Consider the following 23,097-nt stretch of genomic DNA (forward strand, 5'->3'; position numbering starts at 1 on the left):
ACCAGGCTCTATCGCCGGTGTGTCGTCAACTGCCCGTTGTATAACGGGAAAGTTAAGTGAAACCATGTTGGGGCATCAGGGGAGACGAGGGAGGGTACGAGCCTCCGAAGTGTGAGGTGTACCCCACCACCACAAGGTACAGGGGGCTGCACCCTCATCCCACGGTACGCAAGCCTTGCCCCCACCCTACCACGAAACGGTACCGAAGCTCTAACCTTCCCCCCCCCCCCCCACACACACGACGGTACAGCAGCCTGGAGCCCCACACGACGGTACAGCAGCCTGGACCCCCACACGACGGTACAGCAGCCTGAACCCCCACACGACGGTACAGCAGCCTGGAGCCCCACACGACGGTACAGCAGCCTGGACCCCCACACGACGGTACAGCAGCCTGAACCCCAACACGACGGTACAGCAGCCTGGACCCCAACACGACGGTACAGCAGCCTGGACCCCCATACGACGGTACAGCAGCACCTTGCAGTGCATGTACATCTCCCTGTATGACTGTGAGCTGAGAATCAAGGAGCTACGTGTACCGGGATGGCCAGTCAAATGGCCAGGTGCGTGTGTGTGTGTGTGTGTGTGTGTGTGTGTGTGTGTGTGTGTGTAGTCATATAGCAGCTAAACACCTGCGTGGCGAGGTGGAAGTGGCCAGGTACAGACGCGCACACATTCCAGCATCTGTGGTCCCCCCAACACTTGACACAAGTAGCACAAGACACTCACTTATAAAACAGTAACCACAAGACACTTAGAAATCAGTAACCACAAGACACTTATAAAACAGTAACCACAAGACACTTATAAAACAGTAACCACAAGAAACTCACTTATAAAACAGTAACCACAAGACACTTATAAAACAGTAACCACAAGACACTTATAAAACAGTAACCACAAGACACTTACAATACAGTAACCACAAGACACTCACTTATAAAACACCAACCACAAGACACTCACTTATAAAACAGCAACGCTACCCGTATGCGAGGCAGGACATGCTGATAAACATGGGCAAGGAGGATGAACAAGCGAGCAACCCGTGAAAACGAACGAGAAATGGTCAAAATAGAAAACGGAAGTCTATAAACACACACACACACACACACACCAGAAAATGACCCCCCCCCCCCCCAACCCTAACAGTTCCCATTCTTCGTGGTTAGGCGTAAAGGACCAAACTTGCACAAGGTGTTGACATCTCCTACAAGCTGGAATTACCGCTTCCAGGAAACTACCTCACCTCCACCACAGCAGGACTTTCCACACTGCCATCTACATTTAGATAGACGACGTCGTCCAGGACACACACACACGTCTCGCCCAAGGCCACCTCCCTGCACGTCTCGCTAATATTCCTCTTCTCTTCTCATCACAGGTTCAGCGGTGAGGGAGGTGCTGAATGCACGTGGGGCAGTATCCTATGCGTCTCAGCGGCGGCGCGGTACACAGCCGCTACACCCGAGTGGCAGCGCGGTACACAGCCGCTACACTCGAGTGGCAGCGCGGTACACAGCCGCTACACTCGAGTGGCAGCGCGGTACACAGCCGCTACACTCGAGTGGCAGCGCGGTACACAGCCGCTACACCCGAGTGGCAGCGCGGTACACAGCCGCTACACCCGAGTGGCAGCGCAGTACACAGCCGCTGCACCTGAGTGACGACGCGGTACACAGCCGCTACACCTTAGTGACGGCGCGGTACACAGCCACTGCACCTGAATGACGGCGCGGTACACAGCCACTGCACCTGAGTGACGGCGCGGTACACAGCCGCTGCACCTGAGTGACGGAGCGGTACAAAGCCACTGCACCTGAGTGACGGCGCGGTACACAGCCACTGCACCTGAGAGAGGGCTTGTCTACCCCCCTGGGTTCTGTAATGACCTGGGTTTTGACCCGATCCACTAAAGGAGCGGGTCGGACGGAGGGCAGGTCACCATCACACTTGTGGGTCGCACAGTCGTGCCCAAAGGGATAGGGGTTACGAGTCGTTAGGGCGACCTGAATCATAACTTGACACATCCAACGCTACAACTACAACCGTTATAACAACACCCCAGGATCAATGAGAGAGAGAGAGAGAGAGAGAGAGAGAGAGAGAGAGAGAGAGAGAGAGAGAGAGAGAGAGAGAGAGATTAAGTTAAAATACTTAAGACTTCATCGCAATAATCAGATTACATTAAATTTAGGAGATTCGGTTAAAGTACTCAGAATACATAAAAAGAAAAAAAACATTAGATTAGGGGTTGAAGCAATCATATTACGTGAAAGTAATTAGACTACGTGAAAACAATCAGATTACCTTGTACCCCTCTGGTTACGTTGAATTACCTGGTGAACTGTTCATACTGTCGCAAGCAATGCTTACAATCCCTTGTGCATATTTACGAACATACACACAAGGATATTTGGGCTCCACTGCTGCCATCTTACGATAGACAGAGAAACATGGAGGATCTTACAGGTCCATCAACCATATAATAAAGCTGAGACGAGGTCATACAGGTCCATCACCCTTATAATAAAGCTGAGACGAGATCATACAGGTTCATCAACCTTATAATAAAGCTGAGACGAGATCATACAAGTCCATCAACCATATAATAAAGCTGAGACGAGGTCATACAGGTCCATCAACCATATAATAAAGCTGAGACGAGGTCATACAGGTCCATCAACCTTATAATAAAGCTGAGACGAGGTCATACAAGTCCATCAACCATATAATAAAGCTGAGACGAGGTCATACAGGTTCATCAACCTTATAATAAAGCTGAGACGAGATCATACAGGTCCATCAACCTTATAATAAAGCTGAGACGAGGTCATACAGGTTCATCAACCTTATGATAAAGCTGAGACGAGGTCATACAGGTTCATCAACCTTATAATAAAGCTGAGACGAGATCATACAGGTCCATCAACCTTATAATAAAGCTGAGACGAGGTCATACAGGTTCATCAACCTTATGATAAAGCTGAGACGAGGTCATACAGGTTCATCAACCTTATAATAAAGCTGAGATCATACAGGTCTATTAACATTTCAATAAAGCTGAGAGGAGGTCATACTGGTTCATAAACCTGATAATAGAGACAAATTTGGATCAAACAGGTCTATGAACCTTATAGTAAAGCTGGGACTGTTACAGGTCTATGAACCTTATAGTAAAGCTGGGACTGTTACAGGTCTATGAACCTTATAGTAAAGCTGGGATTGATACAGGTCTATGAACCTTATAGTAAAGCTGGGATTAACACAGGTCCCTGAACCTTATAGTAAAGCTGGGACTGATTGAGGTTCATAAACCTTATAGTAAAGCTGGGACTGATACAGGTCCTTGAACCTTACAATAAAGCTGAGACTGATACAGGTCCATGAACCTTACAGTAAAGCTGGGACTGATACAGGTCCTTGAACCTTACAGTAAAGCTGGGACTGATACAGGTCCATGAACCTTACAGTAAAGCTGGGACTGATACAGGTCCTTGAACCTTACAGTAAAGCTGGGACTGATACAGGTCCATGAACCTTACAGTAAAGCTGGGACTGATACAGGTCCATGAACCTTACAGTAAAGCTGGGACTGATACAGGTCCATGAACCTTACAGTAAAGCTGAGACTGATACAGGTCCATGAACCTTACAGTAAAGCTGGGACTGATACAGGTCCTTGAACCTTACAGGAAGCTGAATGTCATACAGTTGAATAAGCTTATAATAAAGCAGAGTCATAAAGATCGACACCAAAGGTCCAAGAACTTTATAATAAAGCTGATTCATACCGGTCAATGAACCATAGAGTAAACCTGAGATTCATTAGTCATCGAACTTCGTCATAAAGCTGGGATTCATACAGGTCACTGTACCTTGTAATAAAGCTGGGATTCATACAGGTCATTGTACCTTGTAATAAAGCTGGGATTCATACAGGTCACTGTACCTTGTAATAAAGCTGGGATTCATACAGGTCACTGTACTTTGTAATAAAGCTGGGATTCATACAGGTCACTGTACCTTGTAATAAAGCTGGGATTCATACAGGTCACTGTACTTTGTAATAAAGCTGGGATTCATACAGGTCACTGTACCTTGTAATAAAGCTGGGATTCATACAGGTCACTGTACTTTGTAATAAAGCTGGGATTCATACAGGTCACTGTACTTTGTAATAAAGCTGGGATTCATACAGGTCACTGTACCTTGTAATAAAGCTGGGATTCATACAGGTCACTGTACTTTGTAATAAAGCTGGGATTCATATGAGTCAATCAAACTTAAAATAAAAGTCTCATGCAGGTCAATGAAACTTAGAACAAATCAGATTCAAACTGGTCAGCGAACCTTGTAATAAAGACGAGATTCACAAAGGTCAATGAACCTTACAATAAAGACGAGATTCACAAAGGTCAATGAACCTTACAATAAAGACGAGATTCACAAAGGTCAATGAACCTTGCAATAAAGACGAGATTCACAAAGGTCAATGAACCTTACAATAAAGACGAGATTCACACAGGTCAATGAACCTTGCAATAAAGACGAGATTCACAAAGGTCAATGAACCTTACAATAAAGACGAGATTCACACAGGTCAATGAACCTTACAATAAAGACGAGATTCACAAAGGTCAATGAACCTTGCAATAAAGACGAGATTCTCATAAGTCAATGAACCTTGCAATAAAGACGAGATTCATAAAGGTCAATGAACCTTGCAATAATGACGAGATTCACATAGGTCAATGAACCTTGCAATAAAGACGAGATTCACATAGGTCAATGAACCTTGCAATAAAGACGAGATTCACATAGGTCAATGAACCTTGCAATAAAGACGAGATTCACAAAGGTCAATGAACCTTACAATGAAGACGAGATTCACACAGGTCAATGAACCTTGCAATAAAGACGAGATTCACAAAGGTCAATGAACCTTGCAATAAAGACGAGATTCACAAAGGTCAATGAACCTTGCAATACAGACGAGATTCACATAGGTCAATGAACCTTACAATAAAGACGAGATTCCCATAGGTCAATGAACCTTGCAATAGAGACGAGATTCAGAAAGGTCAATGAACCTTGCAATAAAGATAAGATTCACATAGGTCAATGAACCTTGCAATAAAAGACGAGATTCACATAGGTCAATGAACCTTACAATAAAGATAAGATTCACATAGGTCAATGAACCTTGCAATAAAGACGAGATTTACACAGGTCAATAAGCCCTGTAATAAAGCCGAGAATCATACAAGAGAACAAACCTAGGCAAGAAGATGCTATTCAGGGAGGGTCAATGAATCCTGCAATTAAGCTGAAACTCATAAAGGTCAATGAACCTTGCTGTTAAGCCAAGATTCATCATACTCTCAGTAAAAAGTGGTGATAAAGCAGAGATGCATAAAGTCCAAAGAGCCTTGTAATAAAGCAGATATTCATTACAGGTCAATGAATACTATAACTGAGAAGAGTCAAAAAGTTCATTTGAGTGTTGTCATGAAGCAAAGGTTCATTCACACAAGTCGGTGAACCTTATACCAAAAAATGACGAGTGGTAAAGGAAAATGAATCCTGTACTGACTGAGGTTCATACAGGTCCATGAACCTTGTACTAGCCGAGATTCATACAGGTCCATGAACCTTGTACTGGCTGAGATTCATACAGGTCCATGAACCTTGTACTGGCCGAGATTCATACAGGTCCATGAACCTTGTACTGGCCGAGATTCATACAGGTCCATGAACCTTGTATTGGCTGAGATTCATACAGGTCCATGAACCTTGTACTGGCTGAGGTTCATACAGGTCCATGAACCTTGTACCGGCTGAGGTTCATACAGGTCCATGAACCTTGTACTGGCTGAGATTCATACAGGTCCATGAACCTTGTACTGGCCGAGATTCATACAGGTCCATGAACCTTAAAGGGAAAAATGCGAGCCTAAGGGGTTAATGATCCCGTACTGAGGTTCATATATGTCATTGAACATTATAGTGAAGCTGCCATGTCGCACAGGTAACGCACAGGTAACTGAGCCTTGCAATGAACCTGTAAATCATACAGGTCATTGAACTTTGTAGTAAAGCTGTAAATAAGAGTGGCCATTGAACCTTGCAATAAAACTGTAAATTATACGGGTCACTGAACCTTACAATAAAGCTTAAATCATAGAGGTCATTGAACCTTACAATAAAGCTTAAATCATAGAGGTCATTGGACCTTGCAATAAAGTTGTAAATCATGGAGGCCATTGAACCTTGCAATAAAGCTGTAAATTATATGGGTAACTGAACCTTACAATAAAACTAAATTATACAGGTCACTGAACCTTGCAACAAACCTGTAAATTACACAGGTCACTGAACCTTGCTATAAAGCTATAAATCATACAGGTCACTGAACATCGCAATAAAGCAGTATATTATACAGGTCACTGAACCTTGCTATAAAGCTACAAATCATACAGGTCACTGAACATCGCAATAAAGCAGTATATTATACAGGTCACTGAACCTTGCTATAAAGCTATAAATCATACAGGTCACTGAACATCGCAATAAAGCAGTATATTATACAGGTCACTGAACCTTGCTATAAAGCTATAAATCATACAGGTCACTGAACATCGCAATAAAGCAGTATATTATACAGGTCACTGAACCTTGCTATAAAGCTACAAATCATACAGGTCACTGAACATCGCAATAAAGCTGTATATTATACAGGTCAATGAACCTTGCAGTAAAGCTGTATATCATACAGGTCAATTAGAACTTGCAGTAAAGCTGATACTCATACAGGTCGACGAACCTTATAATGAATCCGATGTGCGTATTACAGGTCAATAAAAACCTTGTAAGAACTCAAAGATTCGTACGGATCAATGAAAACCAGTTGCGATACAGTTGGGTCACGAAACTTATTGATAAAGCCGAGTTTGGATCACACAGGTTTTATTACTCTTATTATTTGACCGAGATTAAATCATGCGGGTCCGTGAACCTTATAATAAAGCCGAGATTAGATTATACACAGGTCAATGACCTCACTGTAATAAGAGCTGAAATTCATACAGATCACTAGACATAACACGGCAAATATTAATACAGGTTCAGTGAACCTTATGATAAAGCAGAGGTTCATACAGGTCCATGAACTTCCTATAATATTTGAGATTCATACAGGTCAATGAACTTCCTATAACACTTTGAGATTCATACAGGTCAATGAACTTCCTATAACACTTTGAGATTCATACAGGTCATTGACCTTCCTATAATACTTTGAGATTCATACAGGTCAATGAACTTCCTATAATACTTTGAGACTCATACAGGTCAATGAACTTCCTATGATACTTTGAGATTCATACAGGTCATTGACCTTCCTATAATACTTTGAGATTCATACAGGTCAATGAACTTCCTATAATACTTTGAGATTCATACAGGTCAATGAACTTCCTATAACACTTTGAGATTCATACAGGTCATTGACCTTCCTATAATACTTTGAGAGTCATACAGGTCAATGAACTTCCTATAATACTTTGAGATTCATACAGGTCAATGAAACTTCCTATAACACTTTGAGATTCACACAGGTCAATGAACTTCCTATAACATTTGAGATTCATACAGGTCAATGAACTTCCTATAACACTTTGAGATTCATACAGGTCAATGAACTTCCTATAACACCTTGAGATTCATACAGGTCATTGACCTTCCTATAATACTTTGAGATTCATACAGGTCAATGAACTTCCTATAATACTTTGAGATTCATACAGGTCAATGAACTTCCTATAATACTTTGAGATTCATACAGGTCAATGAACTTCCTATAACATTTTGAGATTCATACAGGTCAATGAACTTCCTATGATACTTTGAGATTCATACAGGTCAATGAACTTCCTATAATACTTTGAGACTCATACAGGTCAATGAACTTCCTATAATACTTTGAGATTCATACAGGTCAATGAACTTCCTATGATACTTTGAGATTCATACAGGTCAATGAACTTCCTATAACACTTTGAGACTCATACAGGTCAATGAACTTCCTATAATACTTTGAGATTCATACAGATTCATGAGCTTACTACAACACTTTGAGATTCATACAGTTTCATGAACATCCTGTAACATGAGATTCATACAGGATCATGAACTTACTATAACATGAGATTCATACAGGTTCATGAACTTACTATAACAGTGAGATTCACACAGGTTCATGAACTTACTATAACATGAGATTCATACAGGTTCATGAACTTACACTGAGATTCACACAAGTTCATGAAACTACTGATAAAGCCGTGATTCACAAAGGTCAATGAACTTTTGAACAGCCTAAGATTCACACAAGTTCATGAAACTACTGATAAAGCCGTGATTCACAAAGGTCAATGAACTTTTGAACAGCCTAAGATTCACACAAGTTCATGAAACTACTGATAAAGCCGTGATTCACAAAGGTCAATGAACTTTTGAACAGCCTAAGATTCACACAAGTTCATGAAACTACTGATAAAGCCGTGATTCACAAAGGTCAATGAACTTTTGAACAGCCTAAGATTCACACAAGTTCTCGAACCTTTACTGTAAACCTGCGATTCAGACACGTCATTGAGCCTTATCATACTTGAGAATGTATCTTACTAGTCCATGGCCTTACAATGAATATGGGATTCGATCATACAGGACCATGAACCTTATAATAAAGCTGAGAGATCATATAATAAAGATCAATGAACTTTGCAAATGAACTTGATACAGATTAATGACTTTATAATAAAGATGAGGTTCACATAGGTCAATGAACCTTATCAGAGAGTCGAAAAGGTCACTGAACCTGTCGTAAATCTGAGATTCATACACAGGTCACTGAACCTGTAATGAATCTGATTCATACAGGTCAATGAACCTTGTAATACACGTCTGAGATTCACACAGGTCAATGACCAGTGTCATAAGCTAAGATTCACAGAGGTCAATAAACCTTGCAATATATATATATATATATATATATATATATATATATATATATATATATATATATATATATATATATATATATATACATCCGATTCCTACCAATCAATGGACTTTGTAATAAAGGTGGAGTGATATTGTTCAAATGACCTTGCCATAAAGCTGAGAGACTCATACAGGTCAATAAACCTTGCAATAAAACAAGAGGTTCATAAAGCGCAATGAACTTCTAAAAAAAAAAAAATAGAGCTGATATTCATACAGGTCAATGTAACTTAGAGTAAAGCTGAGTCACGAAGGTCAATGAACCTCGTGTCAAAGCTTACTATCAAAGTCTCATAAAACGATGAGTTTGACATAAAACCGAGATTCATACAGACAAATGAACTTTATAATACATTCAAGGTTCACAGAGGTCCATGAAGCTTATGATAAAGCTGTGATTCATCATGTAGGTCAATGAACCTTACCCGGAGATTCATCTGGTCTATGAACCTTACCCGGAGATTCATCTGGTCTATGAACCTTACCCGGAGATTCATCTGGTCTATGAACCTTACCCGGAGATTCATCTGGTCTATGAACCTTACCCGGAGATTCATCTGGTCTATGAACCTTACCCAGAGATTCATCTGGTCTATGAACCTTACCCAGAGATTCATCTGGTCTATGAACCTTACCCGGAGATTCATCTGGTCTATGAACCTTACCCAAAGATTCATGTGGTCTATGAATCCCCCACGATGAATCTCGGGATTCACACAGCTTCGTGCATGAAGTTATACTCGAACTTAAGATCTGATCACACAGAGGTCCACGAACTTGGCAATAAAGCCAGGAGGGGTTCATGAACGTCCATGAAACTTATGATAAAATTGAACCCCTCATAATTAATCAAGCTAAAGAGCTTCGTGTTCCCAGTGGGAAATCATACACACACACAAACACACACACACACAAACACACACACACACACACACACACACATATACTGCCAGGATTCGTCATTTCCCGAGGTGGCGGACCCAGTGAAGGAAGACATACTAATTACACCCGTGGCGCCCCACCAAGGAGCCCCCACGGCCGTAGCAAGTAGCCTCCTCCTCTCACCCCGTGCACCAGCGGCATGACCTCCTGCCTTCACCAACCACACTACCACCCTCGGGGTCGGATCAGGGGGCAAGACCACCATACCCGAAGGTCGTACCGTCGTGTTCAAAGGGGTCGTACCCTCGTGCTCGTGAGGTCAACACCACACGTGTTCAACGGCTCAGCTCACTCCTACCCCACTGTCTCTCCCCCCCGTCAACACAGCTCGAATCTTCGAACAGCCATGTTTGATCGCCTCTCAAGTCGTCATCACCTACTGTACTCCCAGGGATCATCATTCGCTATCCGAACATTACCCTCCGTGTGTGAACTTGGAGGATCCTGGGTGGAAAACTCTGGCCAGACCTCAGAGCTCTAACCCCGACCTTACAACCAGCAACCCTGGGTGGGTCTAGCCCAACGAACGCCTCCCCAACTGCTGGGTGACGAGAGAAACATCCCCTTCTTCCAGTCTCTGTGTCAAGCATGAGGTTGATGATACACACTGATGGTGTCTCTATGGGCAATGTACACCCCAGGAAGGGAGGTTCAATATCAAACAGAACTCTCGACTTGATGTTCCTACACCCACGACTTCGAACCCCGAGAACTTATGTTCTAATATATTCGTCATAACTCACTCCTCACCTCCGATTCATGGGCACGACACGAGAAGAACCGAGAGCTTAAAAGGTTTCATCTTCACGTCCTTTTTTTTATATATACTTATATCTAAAGCAAATGTCTTCAATAAAGGTGAAGTTCTTGTATAAGCCATGGTACGTAGCCCAGCCTGTGAGCACTGCTGGAAGGCCCAGCTCACTTGGTCTCCAGACCATGTGTCTTGGACCACAAGGCCTCACAGGGAGCGACGTCGCCACACCATGACTTACACACAGCAGGGCTACACTCTATCAATCGAGCACCCCATGACTTTAGGGCACCACTACTCCCTACCACACTCCACGGCCTACACCCTAAGAGGACTAATAACCCAAGAGGACCAGTAATTCAAAGAAAAAAAAAAAAAAACACAGTTCCTAATGGTTCCAAGACCTCTAGCACTGCAAGACGGGTCACACGACCCTGAACTGCATCAAAGTCATCCGAGAGTTTTGTTTGTTAGCAAGTACTCGTGGAGGTCACACTACTACCTCACTACCTACAGCAGTACATCATGGGGGTGTCTCTCACACTGGCTCTAAAGCGACACCGCCGCCTTACCTGTACATTCGTGGGGTCGAGAAGCTAACAGAAACAGAAATCGCGGCCATATATGCACACCTTTACCTTTGATGGAGTTGGATTTCTTCTCGGTGGATGGCGGGCGGTTCGTCGGGGTGGGCGTGGAGGAGGAGGGCGTCGTAGTATCCACGGCGTCGCCAGTCATCTCCCTCTCCCAGCCGGGCCCGAAGAGTTCACTCAGGATATCCATCTTGGCAAGACTCTCCTCTGGGTTCTTCAGCAGGGATCCGAAATCCCACTGGTTTTTGTTATGAGGATCCAGTGTTAAGGTTTGCCGGCACGTCTTGCGCAAGGAGCAGTAGTAGTAGTAATAATAATAATGCCACCGAAGAGGTCACTTTGTGTAGTCGCTCACTTATAATGCTACTACACACGTTGGAACTTTATACGCTATAATACCAAGTTCGGGAGAGGTAGCACGTCAAACACACAGTCACGAAGTTACAGAGGTGTAAAGCCTAGAGGCCAAAAATATCACGTCACTAAACACTGGTTTCCTATCATCTCTGTTTATCACTAGGTACACACCAACACAACCAACACACATACACGCACACACACACACACACACGCGCGCACACACACACACACGCACGCACACACACACAAACACACTCTGAGGGTGCTGGCTACTTAAATGTATTCAGGTAGATCTGTGTTGTGGAGAGCACCATGGGGAGGGAAGGTAGCACCACCAGCTGGCGATAAGAAGGATGTTTTGCACCATGGAGGGAGGAGGGTCACTATTATCTTTTACTAAACACTGTGGGCCGGCAGCACCGGGAAGGAATATTTTGCATCACACTGTACCACAGACAACCCTCACGCTATATTAGATCAAAAGGACTTGCACGCTGGTGGTGGTGGTGGTGACTACGGGCTGACGCGTAACACCCACACACAATAGTCACGTTGGTGATGTCCACCACACTGCAGGTGTTGCAAACACCTCCCGGGCCTCTCTGGTGTGGCAGGTGAGGCACCCCCACCCCACTAGTGTGGGATGGCAGAGGGCAGGGCAGGGCGTGGTGTGTGTGTGTGTGTGTGTGTTGCCAGGTGGTCGTCCGTCCAGCAGGGATGATGTAGGGTCCACGATGGTAATTACTGGTAGTCCGGCAGGTCTCGGCGCGTGACCAGGTACCGTGAGACTAACTGTACCTTCGTCTCTCCTCCAATGACGACAACCACTCACTCAACACGCCAGGATTTCAGTGTGTCCCGATGACGATAAATATATCAACTTCCCTCTTGTTAACTAGTTTGCATGTACTCCAAAAGTTTGGGCATCAAGTGGAGTGGGCGGTGTGTGTGGGCGTGCGGGCGTGGTGAGTGTGAGACGGTGGGTGTGCGTGGTGCGCGCGGCTCACAGCTCTTGGGGTCAATGAACCCTCGGCACCTTACTATAACCAGAGTCCACAGTCCTCTACCTCCCTGGCCTTCTACTGTTTTCTGATGGTGGCTGGAGGGCTGGGGTGGGCGGTACTGAGGCCCTAGGTACAGGTGAGGGTGTGATGGGCGGGTTGTGGGCGGCGTGAGAGGTTGTGAGAGGGTGAGGCCACAAGGCCGCCTGCACCACCGTGCTGGGGTGAATGACCCCTCGCCGAGATACTCCTCGCGCGTTCACAACACTGGCGCCCTTGCTGCCGCTCGAACCCACCCTACTGCCTCTCCTTCTGCCTGTACACGCTCCTGCACGTTCACCAGGGGCTACTGCAGCACTGACACCCACCACTGTACACCGGGGAAGCCTTCACTGTTCACAACACAGGGGTCACACGTGCTCAGCTGGCTGGCACTGTCATGAACTCACTGGTGGACGCTCACTCACTGCCATGGCTCACCATGTTCTGCTGGCTTACTGCCCACCGACTTTCCTCCTGTAACCCCTCGCTGGGCTGGTCACACTGAGGAAAACTCGACCAACACCAGCCCGTGTCACCACGGCATCACACTCACTTGCGTAAGGTCAGGACACGTTGCCAGGGGTCAATGACCTGGGCGTCAGTGATGTGGGTGGCGTGTGGCAGTGGTACCAGCTCCTGCAGGAGGGTTGTGGCACCTCGGGTCGGCTGCTGGAGGCCGTGTCATTGGTTGTGGTGGGTGGTGGTGGTAGTGGTGGTGGTGAGGGGCGGTGTGAGCGGCTGGCGGAGTGCGCGGCGCTCTGTTCGGGTCGGTGGCCGTCGCAGGTCTGGCGGGACTGGGTCAACCCGGGAGGAAGTTACCGTACTACTCCTCCACCACCACCACCACCACCACCACCGCCACCACCGCACACACACACACACACGCACCCACCCTCCCTACACACACCCATACACCATCAACCACGACACCACCTGACGATACGGGTCTGCCACGTGCTGCTTGCTCCTACAACCGCTGAACACGTACGTCCCTACAACCTCCACCCACTTCCGGGTGGAGTGCCACTCCAGCACCACCCTCACTCCTTGAACCTCACACGTTCTATGGCAAGACACGTAACTCGCCCACACCCCACCCCAGCCTCCCTCCCTCCCTCACTCACTACCTACCACAACTTTAATACCCTTACACTCTATATCTAACCTCTCTCTCTCTCTCTCTCTCTCTCTCTCTCTCTCTCTCTCTCTCTCTCTCTCTCTCTCTCTCTCTCGGTAAACAAGCAAATACAGCAATGAAAAATTAATAAGCATATATATATATATATATATATATATATATATATATATATATATATATATATATATATATATATATATATATATATATATATATATATATTCAATTGTACATTTACTTAATGATCAATTCATAAATCTACACACAATAAAGGTATATATATATATATATATATATATATATATATATATATATATATATATATATATTCAATTGTACATTTACTTAATGATCAATTCATAAATCTACACACAATAAAGGTATATATATATATATATATATATATATATATATATATATATATATATATATATACACAAACACAAAAGTATATAATATGATCGTACAGATACCCAGAGAAATATGACTTCTAGAAAAACAAAAATTATAATGCCGTTTCTTCATTTCCCAGGCAACATGATATAGTCCCATCACATACACCAAGACGACACGGTGTGGTTCCATCACATATACCCAGACGACATGGTGAGGTCCCATCACATACACCCAGATGACATGGTGTGGTCCCATCACATTCTCAGACGACATGGCGTGGTTCCATCACATACACCCAGACGACATGGTGATGTCCCATCACATACACCCAGACGACACGGTGTGGTCCCATCACATACACCCAGACATGCTATGGTCCCATCACATACACTCAGACGACATCGTATGGTCCCATCACACACCCAGGCGACATGCTATGACCCCATCACATACACCCAGACGACATGGTGGTTCCATCACATACACCCAGACGACACGGTGTGGTCCCATCACATACACCCAGACGACATACTATGACCCCATCACATACACCCAGACATGGTGTGGTCCCATCACATACACCCAGACGACACGGTGTGGTCCCATCACATACACCCAAACGACATGCTATAACCCCATCACATACACCCAGATGACACGGTGTGGTCCCATCACATACACCCAAACGACATGCTATGCCCACACCACATAAACCCAGGTGACATCCTATGACCCCATCACATACTCCCAGGCGAAATGCTATACCCAATCACATACACTCAGGTGACACGCCATGGCCCAATCACATACACCCAAGCGACATGTCGTCGCCCCATCGCATACACCTAGACATGCTATGGCCCCCATCACATACATCCAGACGACATGCTATGTGGCCCATCACATACTCCCAGGCGACATGCTATGGTCCAACCACATACACCCAGGCGACATGCTATGGCCCCATCACATACACTCAGGCGACATGCTATGAACCCATCACATACACCTAGGCGACACGCTATGGCCCCATCACATACACTAAGGCGACATGCTGACCCCATCACATAAACCCAAGCGACATGCTATGGCCCCAACACATACGCCCAGGCGACATCCTATGACCCCATCACATACTCCTAAGCGAGTTATTATGGTCCCATCGCATACACCCAGACGACATGGTGTGGCCCCATCACATACATCCAGACGACATGGTGTGGCCCCATCACATACATCCAGACGATATGCTATGGCCCCATCACATACACCCGGACGACATGGTGTGGTCCCATCAAATACACCCAGACGACATGCTATGTCCCCATCACATACACCCAGATGACATGCTATGGACACATCACATACACCCAGACATGCTATGGCCCCTTCACATACAACCAGACGAAATGCTATGGCCCCATCACATACATCCAGACGACAAGCTATGGCCTCATCACATACACCCACACGACAAACTACAGCCCCATCACATACACCCAGACGACCTGCTATGGCCCCATCACTTACATCCAGAGATAATGTGGCCCCATCACATACACCCAAACGACATGGTGTGGCCCCCCACTACATACACCCAGGCGACATGCTATCGCCCCATCACATACACCCAGGCGACATGCTACGGCCCCATCACATGCACTCGGGTAACCTGAGGTGTATATGGCCATGCATACTCTGACAACCAATCAAATAAGCCCGTGACGAGCAGTGAAGCCTGCCTTACATCCCTCCCATTCCCCTCCGCACTCCCTCCCATATACCGCGGGGGGGACGGGGTGTGTGTGGAGGGGTGTGGAGGGGTGTGGAGGGGGGTAAAAGACCCCCATACAGCACCGTTATTCCCCAGGTGAGTCACCCTAGACGGTGGCCGTGACGTCAACACCTTATATGACGGCCTTCTTGCAAGGCCCCGAGACCCGACCACCAGAACCATCACCTCACACCACCCACACCACCGTCACCCTACACCATCACCACCCGACGACCACGACTCCATCCCAACACAACCACCACCACATCCTACAACACTACAACATTAACACAAGACCCTGGACAACCACAACCCCCTACACAACCACAACCATCACAAGACCCTGTAAAACCACAGCCCTCTACAAAACCACCACAAGACCGTACACAACCATATCCACAAGACCCTGTAAAAGAACCACCACCACAAGACCCTGCACAACCACAACCACCACAAGACCCTGCACAACCACCACAAGACCCTGCACAACCACCACAAGACCCTGTACAACCACAACCACCACAAGACCTTGCACAACCACAACACCCTATACACCACAACCACCACAAGACCCTTTACAACCACAACCACACCATAACCACCAGTGTCACGACCTCACGATTCATACCCTCGGTAGGTAACTAAATCTTAATTCTAAACTCTTAGGAAAGTTTCGTCCTTTTTTTCCGCCAATGTTCCGAGGGGACTTTCCAAAACACCGCCCGGGTATCACATTCACCAGTTGTATTGACGACAGTTTTACCTGCATGTCAACACTTCCTCACCTAACGAAGTTGAATCATAATGCCAAGTGCAGCTCATAAGAAAGACTAGACTTACCACGTATAATACTTAAAGGCAAGCCAGTATGGATATGTACATGAGTATGTATGTAATGTATGTGTATGTATGTATACGTGCATGCATATATATATATATATATATATATATATATATATATATATATATATATATATATATATATATATATATATATATATATATATGCATCCTTTTTTTTTCATACTATTTGCCATTTCCCGCGTTAGCGAGGAAGCGTTAAGAAAAGAGAACTGGGCCTTAGAGGAAATATCCTCACCTGACCCCCTTCTCTGTTCCTTCTTTTGGAAAATTAAAAAAAAAAAAAAAAGAAAGGGGAGGATTTCCAGCCACCCGCTCCCTCCCCTTTTAGTCGCCTTCTACGACACGCAGGGAATGCGTGGGAAGTATTCTTTCTCCCCTATCCCCTATATATATTATACTCCGTCGGTGTCTCCCGCATTAGCGAGGCAGCGCAATGAAACAGACGAAAGAATGGCCCAACCTACCCACATACACATTTACATACATACACGTCCACACACGCACATATACATACCTATACATCTCAAAGTATATATATATATATATATATATATATATATATATATGTAAATAATTCATACTGTCTGCCTTTATTCATTCTCGTCGCCACCTCGCCACACATGAAATGACTTGACAACCTCCTCCCCCCGCATGTGCGCGAGGTAGCGCTAGGAAAAGACACTCAGTCTCTAGATGTCATGTATGATGCACCGAAACCACAGCTCCCTTTCCACATCCAGGCCCCACAAAACTTTCCATGGTTTACCCCAGACGCTTCACATGTCCTGGTTCAATCCATCGACAGTACGTCCACCCCGGTATACCTCATCGTTCCAATTCACTCTTCCTTGCACGCCTTTCACCCTCCTGAATGTTCAGGCCCCGATCGCTCAAAATCTTTTTCACTCCATCTTTCCACCTCCAATTTGGTCTCCCACTTGTCCTTGCTCCCTTCACCTCTGACACATTCATCCTCTTTGCCAATCTTTCCTCACTCATTCTCTCCATGTGACCAAACCATTTCAAAACACCCTCTTCTACTCTCTCAACCACACTCTTTTTATTACCACACAGCTCTCTTACCCTTTCATTACTTACTCGATCAAACCACCTCACACCACATATTGTCCTCAAATATCTCATTTCCAGCATATCCACCCTCCTCCGCACAACTCTATCTATAGCCCACGCCTCACAACCGTATAACATTGTTGGAACCACTATTCCTTCAAATATACCCATTTTTGCTTTCCAAGATATCGTTCTCGACTTCCACACATTTTTCAACGCTCCCAGAACTTTCGCCCCCTCCCCCACCCTATGATTCACTTCCGCTTCCATGGTTCCACCTGCTGCCAAATCCACTCCCAGATATCTAAAACACTTTACTTCCTCCAGTTTTTCTCCATTCAAACTTACCTCCCGATTGACTTTTCTCTCAACCCTACTGTACCTAATAACCTTGCTCTTATTCACATTTACTCTCAGCTTTCTTCTTTCACACACTTTACCAAACTCAGTCACCAGCTTCTGCAGTTTCTCACCCGAATCAGCCACCAACGCTGAATCATCAGCGAACAACAACTGACTCACTTCCCAAGCTTTCTCATCCACAACAGACTGCATACTTGCCCCTCTCTCCAAAACTCTTGCATTTACCTCCCTAACAACATCATCCATAAGCAAATTAAACAACCATGGAGACATCACGCACCCCTGCCGCAAACCAACATTCACTGAGAACCAATCACTTTCCTCTCTTCCTACACGTACACATGCCTTACATCCTCGATAAAAACTTTTCACTGCTTCTAACAACTTACCTCCCACACCATATATTCTTAATACCTTCTACAGAGCATCTCTATGAACTCTATCATATGCCTTCTCCAGATCCATAAATGCTACATACAAATCCATTTGCTTTTCTAAGTATTTATCACATACATTTTTCGAAGCAAACACCTGATCCACACATCCTCTACCACTTCTGAAACCACACTACTCTTCCCCAATCTGATGCTCTGTACATGCCTTCACCCTCCCAATCAATACCTTCCCATATAATTTCCTAGGAATACCCAACAAACTTGTACCTCTGTAATTTGAGCACTCATTCTTATCCCCTTGGTCTTTGTACAATAGCACTATGCAAGCATTCCGCCACTCCTCAGGCACCTCACCATGAGTCATATAGTCATTAAATAACCTTACCAACCAGCCAACAATACAGTCACCCCCTTTTTTATTAAATTCCACTGCAATACCATCCAAACCCGCTGCCTTGCCGGCTTTCATCTTCCGCAAGGACATTCACTAGTTCCTCAAACAAGCCTTCAAAATACTCACTCCATCGCCTTCTCACATCACCTCTACTTGTTATCAACTCCCCATTAGCCCCCTTCACTGATGTTCCCATTTGTTCCTTTGTCTTACGCACTTTATTTACCTCCTTCCAAAATATCTTTTTATTCCCCCTAAATTTTAATGATACTCTCTCACCCCAACTCTCATTTGCCCTCTTTTTCGCCTCTTGTACCTTTCTCTTGACCTCCTGCCTCTTTCTTTTATACATCTCCCACTCATTTGCATTATTTCCCTGCAAAAATCGTCCAAATGCCTTTTCTCTTCTCTTTCACTAATAATCTTACTTCTTCATCCCACCACTCACTACCCTTTCTAGTCTGCCCACCTCCCACGCTTTTCATGCCACAAGCATCTTTTGCACAAGCCATCACTGCTTCCCTAAATACATACCATTCCTCCCCCACTCCCCTTACGTCCTTTGTTCTCATCTTTTTCCATTCTGCACTAAGTCTCTCCTGGTACTTCCTCATACAAGTCTCCTTCCGAAGCTCACTTACTCTCACCACTCTCTTCACCCCAACATTCTCTCTTCTTTTCTGAAAACCTCTAAAAATCTTCACCTTCGCCTCCACAAGATAATAATCAGACACCCCTCCAGTTGCACCTCTCAGCACATTAACATCCAAAAGTCTCTCTTTCGCGCGCCTATCAATTAACACGTAATCCAATAACGCTCTCTAGCCATCTCTCCTACTTACATATGTATGCTTATGTATAACTCTTTTTAAACCAGGTATTCCCAATCAACAGTCCTTTTTCAGCACATAAATCTACAAGCTCTTCACCATTTCCATTTACAAAAACTGAACACCCCATGTACACCAATCATTCCCTCAACTGCCACATTACTCTCCTCTGTATTCAAATAATCCATCACTATAACCCGGTCACGTGCATCAAAACTACTAACACACTCACTCAGCTGCTCCCAAAACACTTGCCTCTCATGATCTTTCTTCTCATGCCCAAGTCCATATGCACCAATAATCACCCATCTCTCTCCATCCACTTTCAGCTTTACCCATATCAATCTAAAGTTTACTTTCTTACACTCTATCACATACTCCCACCACTCCTGTTTCAGGAGTAGTGCTACTCCTTCCCTTGCTGTTGTCCTCTCACCAACACACACACACACACACACACACACACACACACACATATATATATATATATATATATATATATATATATATATATATATATATATATATATATATATATATATGTGTGTGTGTGTGTGTGTGTGTGTGTGTGTGTGTGTCTGAGAGGATGGGCCATTCTACGTCTGTTTCCTGGTGCTACCTCGCTGATGCAGGAAACAGCGATTATGTATAATGAAAAATAAAAGAATATATATATATATATATATATATATATATATATATATATATATATATATATATATATATATATATATATATATATTCTTTTCCCCCATACACACGTTCGTCATTTCCTGCATGACGGAAGCAGCGTCGACTGCATATGAACGAACCTTCAGAAGAAAACTCGCTTAGCTCCTGTTCTGTTCTTCCTTTCCGAAGGTTATGATGGGAAGGAGAGAGAGAGAGAGAGAGAGAGAGAGAGAGAGAGAGAGAGAGAGAGAGAGAGAGAGAGAGAGAGAGAGAGAGAGAGAGATTCCTTTTTGTTTCCGTTTCCCACCGTAGTGAGGTCGTGTCGAGAACCAAGCAGGTCCAAGACCTTTGTGGGAAAGACATCCTTGCCTGATTCCCTCCTCATCCTCCTCTGTCCCTAAGAACAGGAAAGCGAGCCAAGCGAGGATCTCTCCTCAAAGGCTACACCATGGTGGGTGTTCAAAAGTGAGGGACAAGCAACCAGGTCGAGAAGAAGAGAGATACAGGCGCCATGTTTGCCGAGGGGGAGCCTGGATGGCCCTGGCTGCGAGCGAGACGCAAGCTAAAGGGGAAAGGGGAAAAATAGTTACGAAGTGTTCAGGAGGAGGAGGAGAAGGAGGAGGAGGAGGTAGGTATGTAGACAGAGCCCGGAGCCAGTGTGAGGGCAAGAGTGATGGAGGGGGAGGCCACTCTCAGTCTCTTAATGAAAATAAGAATATCAATAATATATATATATATATATATATATATATATATATATATATATATATATATATATATATATATATATAGATAGATAGATAGATAGATATAATGTATATATATATATATATATATATATATATATATATATATATATATATATATATATATATATATATATATATATATATATGTGTGTGGAAGTCGAGAACATTATCTCGGAAAGCAAAAATGGGTATGTTTGAAGGAATAGTGGTTCCAACAATGTTGTATGGTTGCGAGGCGTGGGCTATGGATAGAGTTGTGCGCAGGAGGATGGATGTGCTGGAAATGAGATGTTTGAGGACAATGTGTGGTGTGAGGTGGTTTGATCGAGTGAGTAACGTAAGGGTAAGAGAGATGTGTGGTAAAAAAAGAGCTTGGTTGAGAGAGCAGAAGAGGGTGTTTTGAAGTGGTTTGGGCACATGGAGAGGATGAGTGAGGAGAGATTGACCAAGAAGATATATGTGTCGGAGGTGGAGGGAACAAGGAGAAGAGGGAGACCAAATTGGAGGTGGAAGGATGGAGTGAAAAGGATTTTGTGTGATCGGGGCCTGAACGTGCAGGAGGGTGAAAGGAGGGCAAGGAATAGAGTGAATTGGAGCGATGTGGTATACCGGGGTTGACGTGCTGTCAGTGGATTGAATCGGGGCATGTGAAGCGTCTGGGGTAAACCATGGAAAGCTGTGTAGGTATGTATATTTGCGTGTGTGGACGTATGTATATACATGTGTATGGGGGGGCGGGGTTGGGCCATTTCTTTCGTCTGTTTCCTTGCGCTACCTCGCAAACGCGGGAGACAGCGACAAAGTATAATAAAAAAAAAAATATATATATATATATGTGAGTGTGTGTGTGTGTGTGTAACATACATAAACATACCATGTCTGCATGATTACACATACAATACATGGTGGGTGACGTACATGAGGACATGATGTGAATACATGTATGTATACACCCAACGCTCAATCGCGTATAACAGAACTAATGCAATGCTTGTTTGACTTTCTACATTCTACCGTTTCACTTTAACATCCACCGAAATCAAACGGGATGAGGAACTTTGATCTAATCGAACCAAACTTAACCGTAATTACGTAGACTCTCCATATGATCACCTAATATTACCTTTGCTATCAACTTGGGCAGGAACCAACGTGTTCCTAGTAACTTGATAACAACAGTTGCCACAGTGGTCATATACCGTACCAATAATTTGGTAATGCAAAACACACAGCGAAGGAGTTCGTTGTCCGGTACATACAACACAGGATATTGCAACTGTTTTTTATACATATATACATATCGAAGATCGACAGAACACAGGGACTTGCTGAAACGTGACGTGCGATATCTACACACAACGGAACTGCCGGTAATTAAATGTCGTGGTTCATGAAACGGGCGATTTATCACTGGGGGAATTTTCCGTGCATTTTCTCGAGCCTGGAACCTGGCCATGTGTACCGACACGGTACGCTCGTACAGTACTTTGCATGCCGGGATGACCGACACACCGGAGTCCCGGGGATGATCGCAAATGTCTGGATGTGTGGCCACTCGTACCGTGCACCTCCCCTCACTGAAGTGGGTCACTCCGACCTGCCGGGCGGATCTCCTCCCCTCTCCAGTCACTCCCGTCTCACGGTGTGTGTGTGTGTGTGTGTGTGTGTGTGTGTGTGATCATTAATTGTT

At 44.6% G+C, this 23,097-nt stretch overlaps 1 protein-coding gene across 8 annotated transcripts in view; it reads right to left on the minus strand.

Moving 5' to 3' along the window:
* The window catches only part of LOC139762306 (probable nuclear hormone receptor HR3), a 608,088-nt gene that overhangs the window by 130,119 nt on the left and 454,872 nt on the right, over positions 1-23,097 (minus strand). The window contains exons 1-2 of one of the 8 annotated variants that reach the window (XM_071686917.1): positions 13,315-13,562; positions 11,398-11,816 (exon numbers count right to left, since the gene is read on the minus strand). The exons of 4 other annotated variants lie outside the window; for them this stretch is intronic. In XM_071686917.1, the coding sequence (XP_071543018.1) occupies positions 11,398-11,548 (151 nt within the window). In that variant the 5' untranslated portion in view covers positions 11,549-11,816; positions 13,315-13,562. Of the gene's footprint in view, positions 1-11,397; positions 13,563-23,097 lie in introns of those variants that run through there. 3 more of the 8 variants (XM_071686915.1, XM_071686914.1, XM_071686918.1) reach the window with 3 other exon arrangements.

Source organism: Panulirus ornatus, chromosome 43 (assembly GCF_036320965.1).
Source record: "Panulirus ornatus isolate Po-2019 chromosome 43, ASM3632096v1, whole genome shotgun sequence".
Taxonomy (NCBI): domain Eukaryota; kingdom Metazoa; phylum Arthropoda; class Malacostraca; order Decapoda; family Palinuridae; genus Panulirus; species Panulirus ornatus.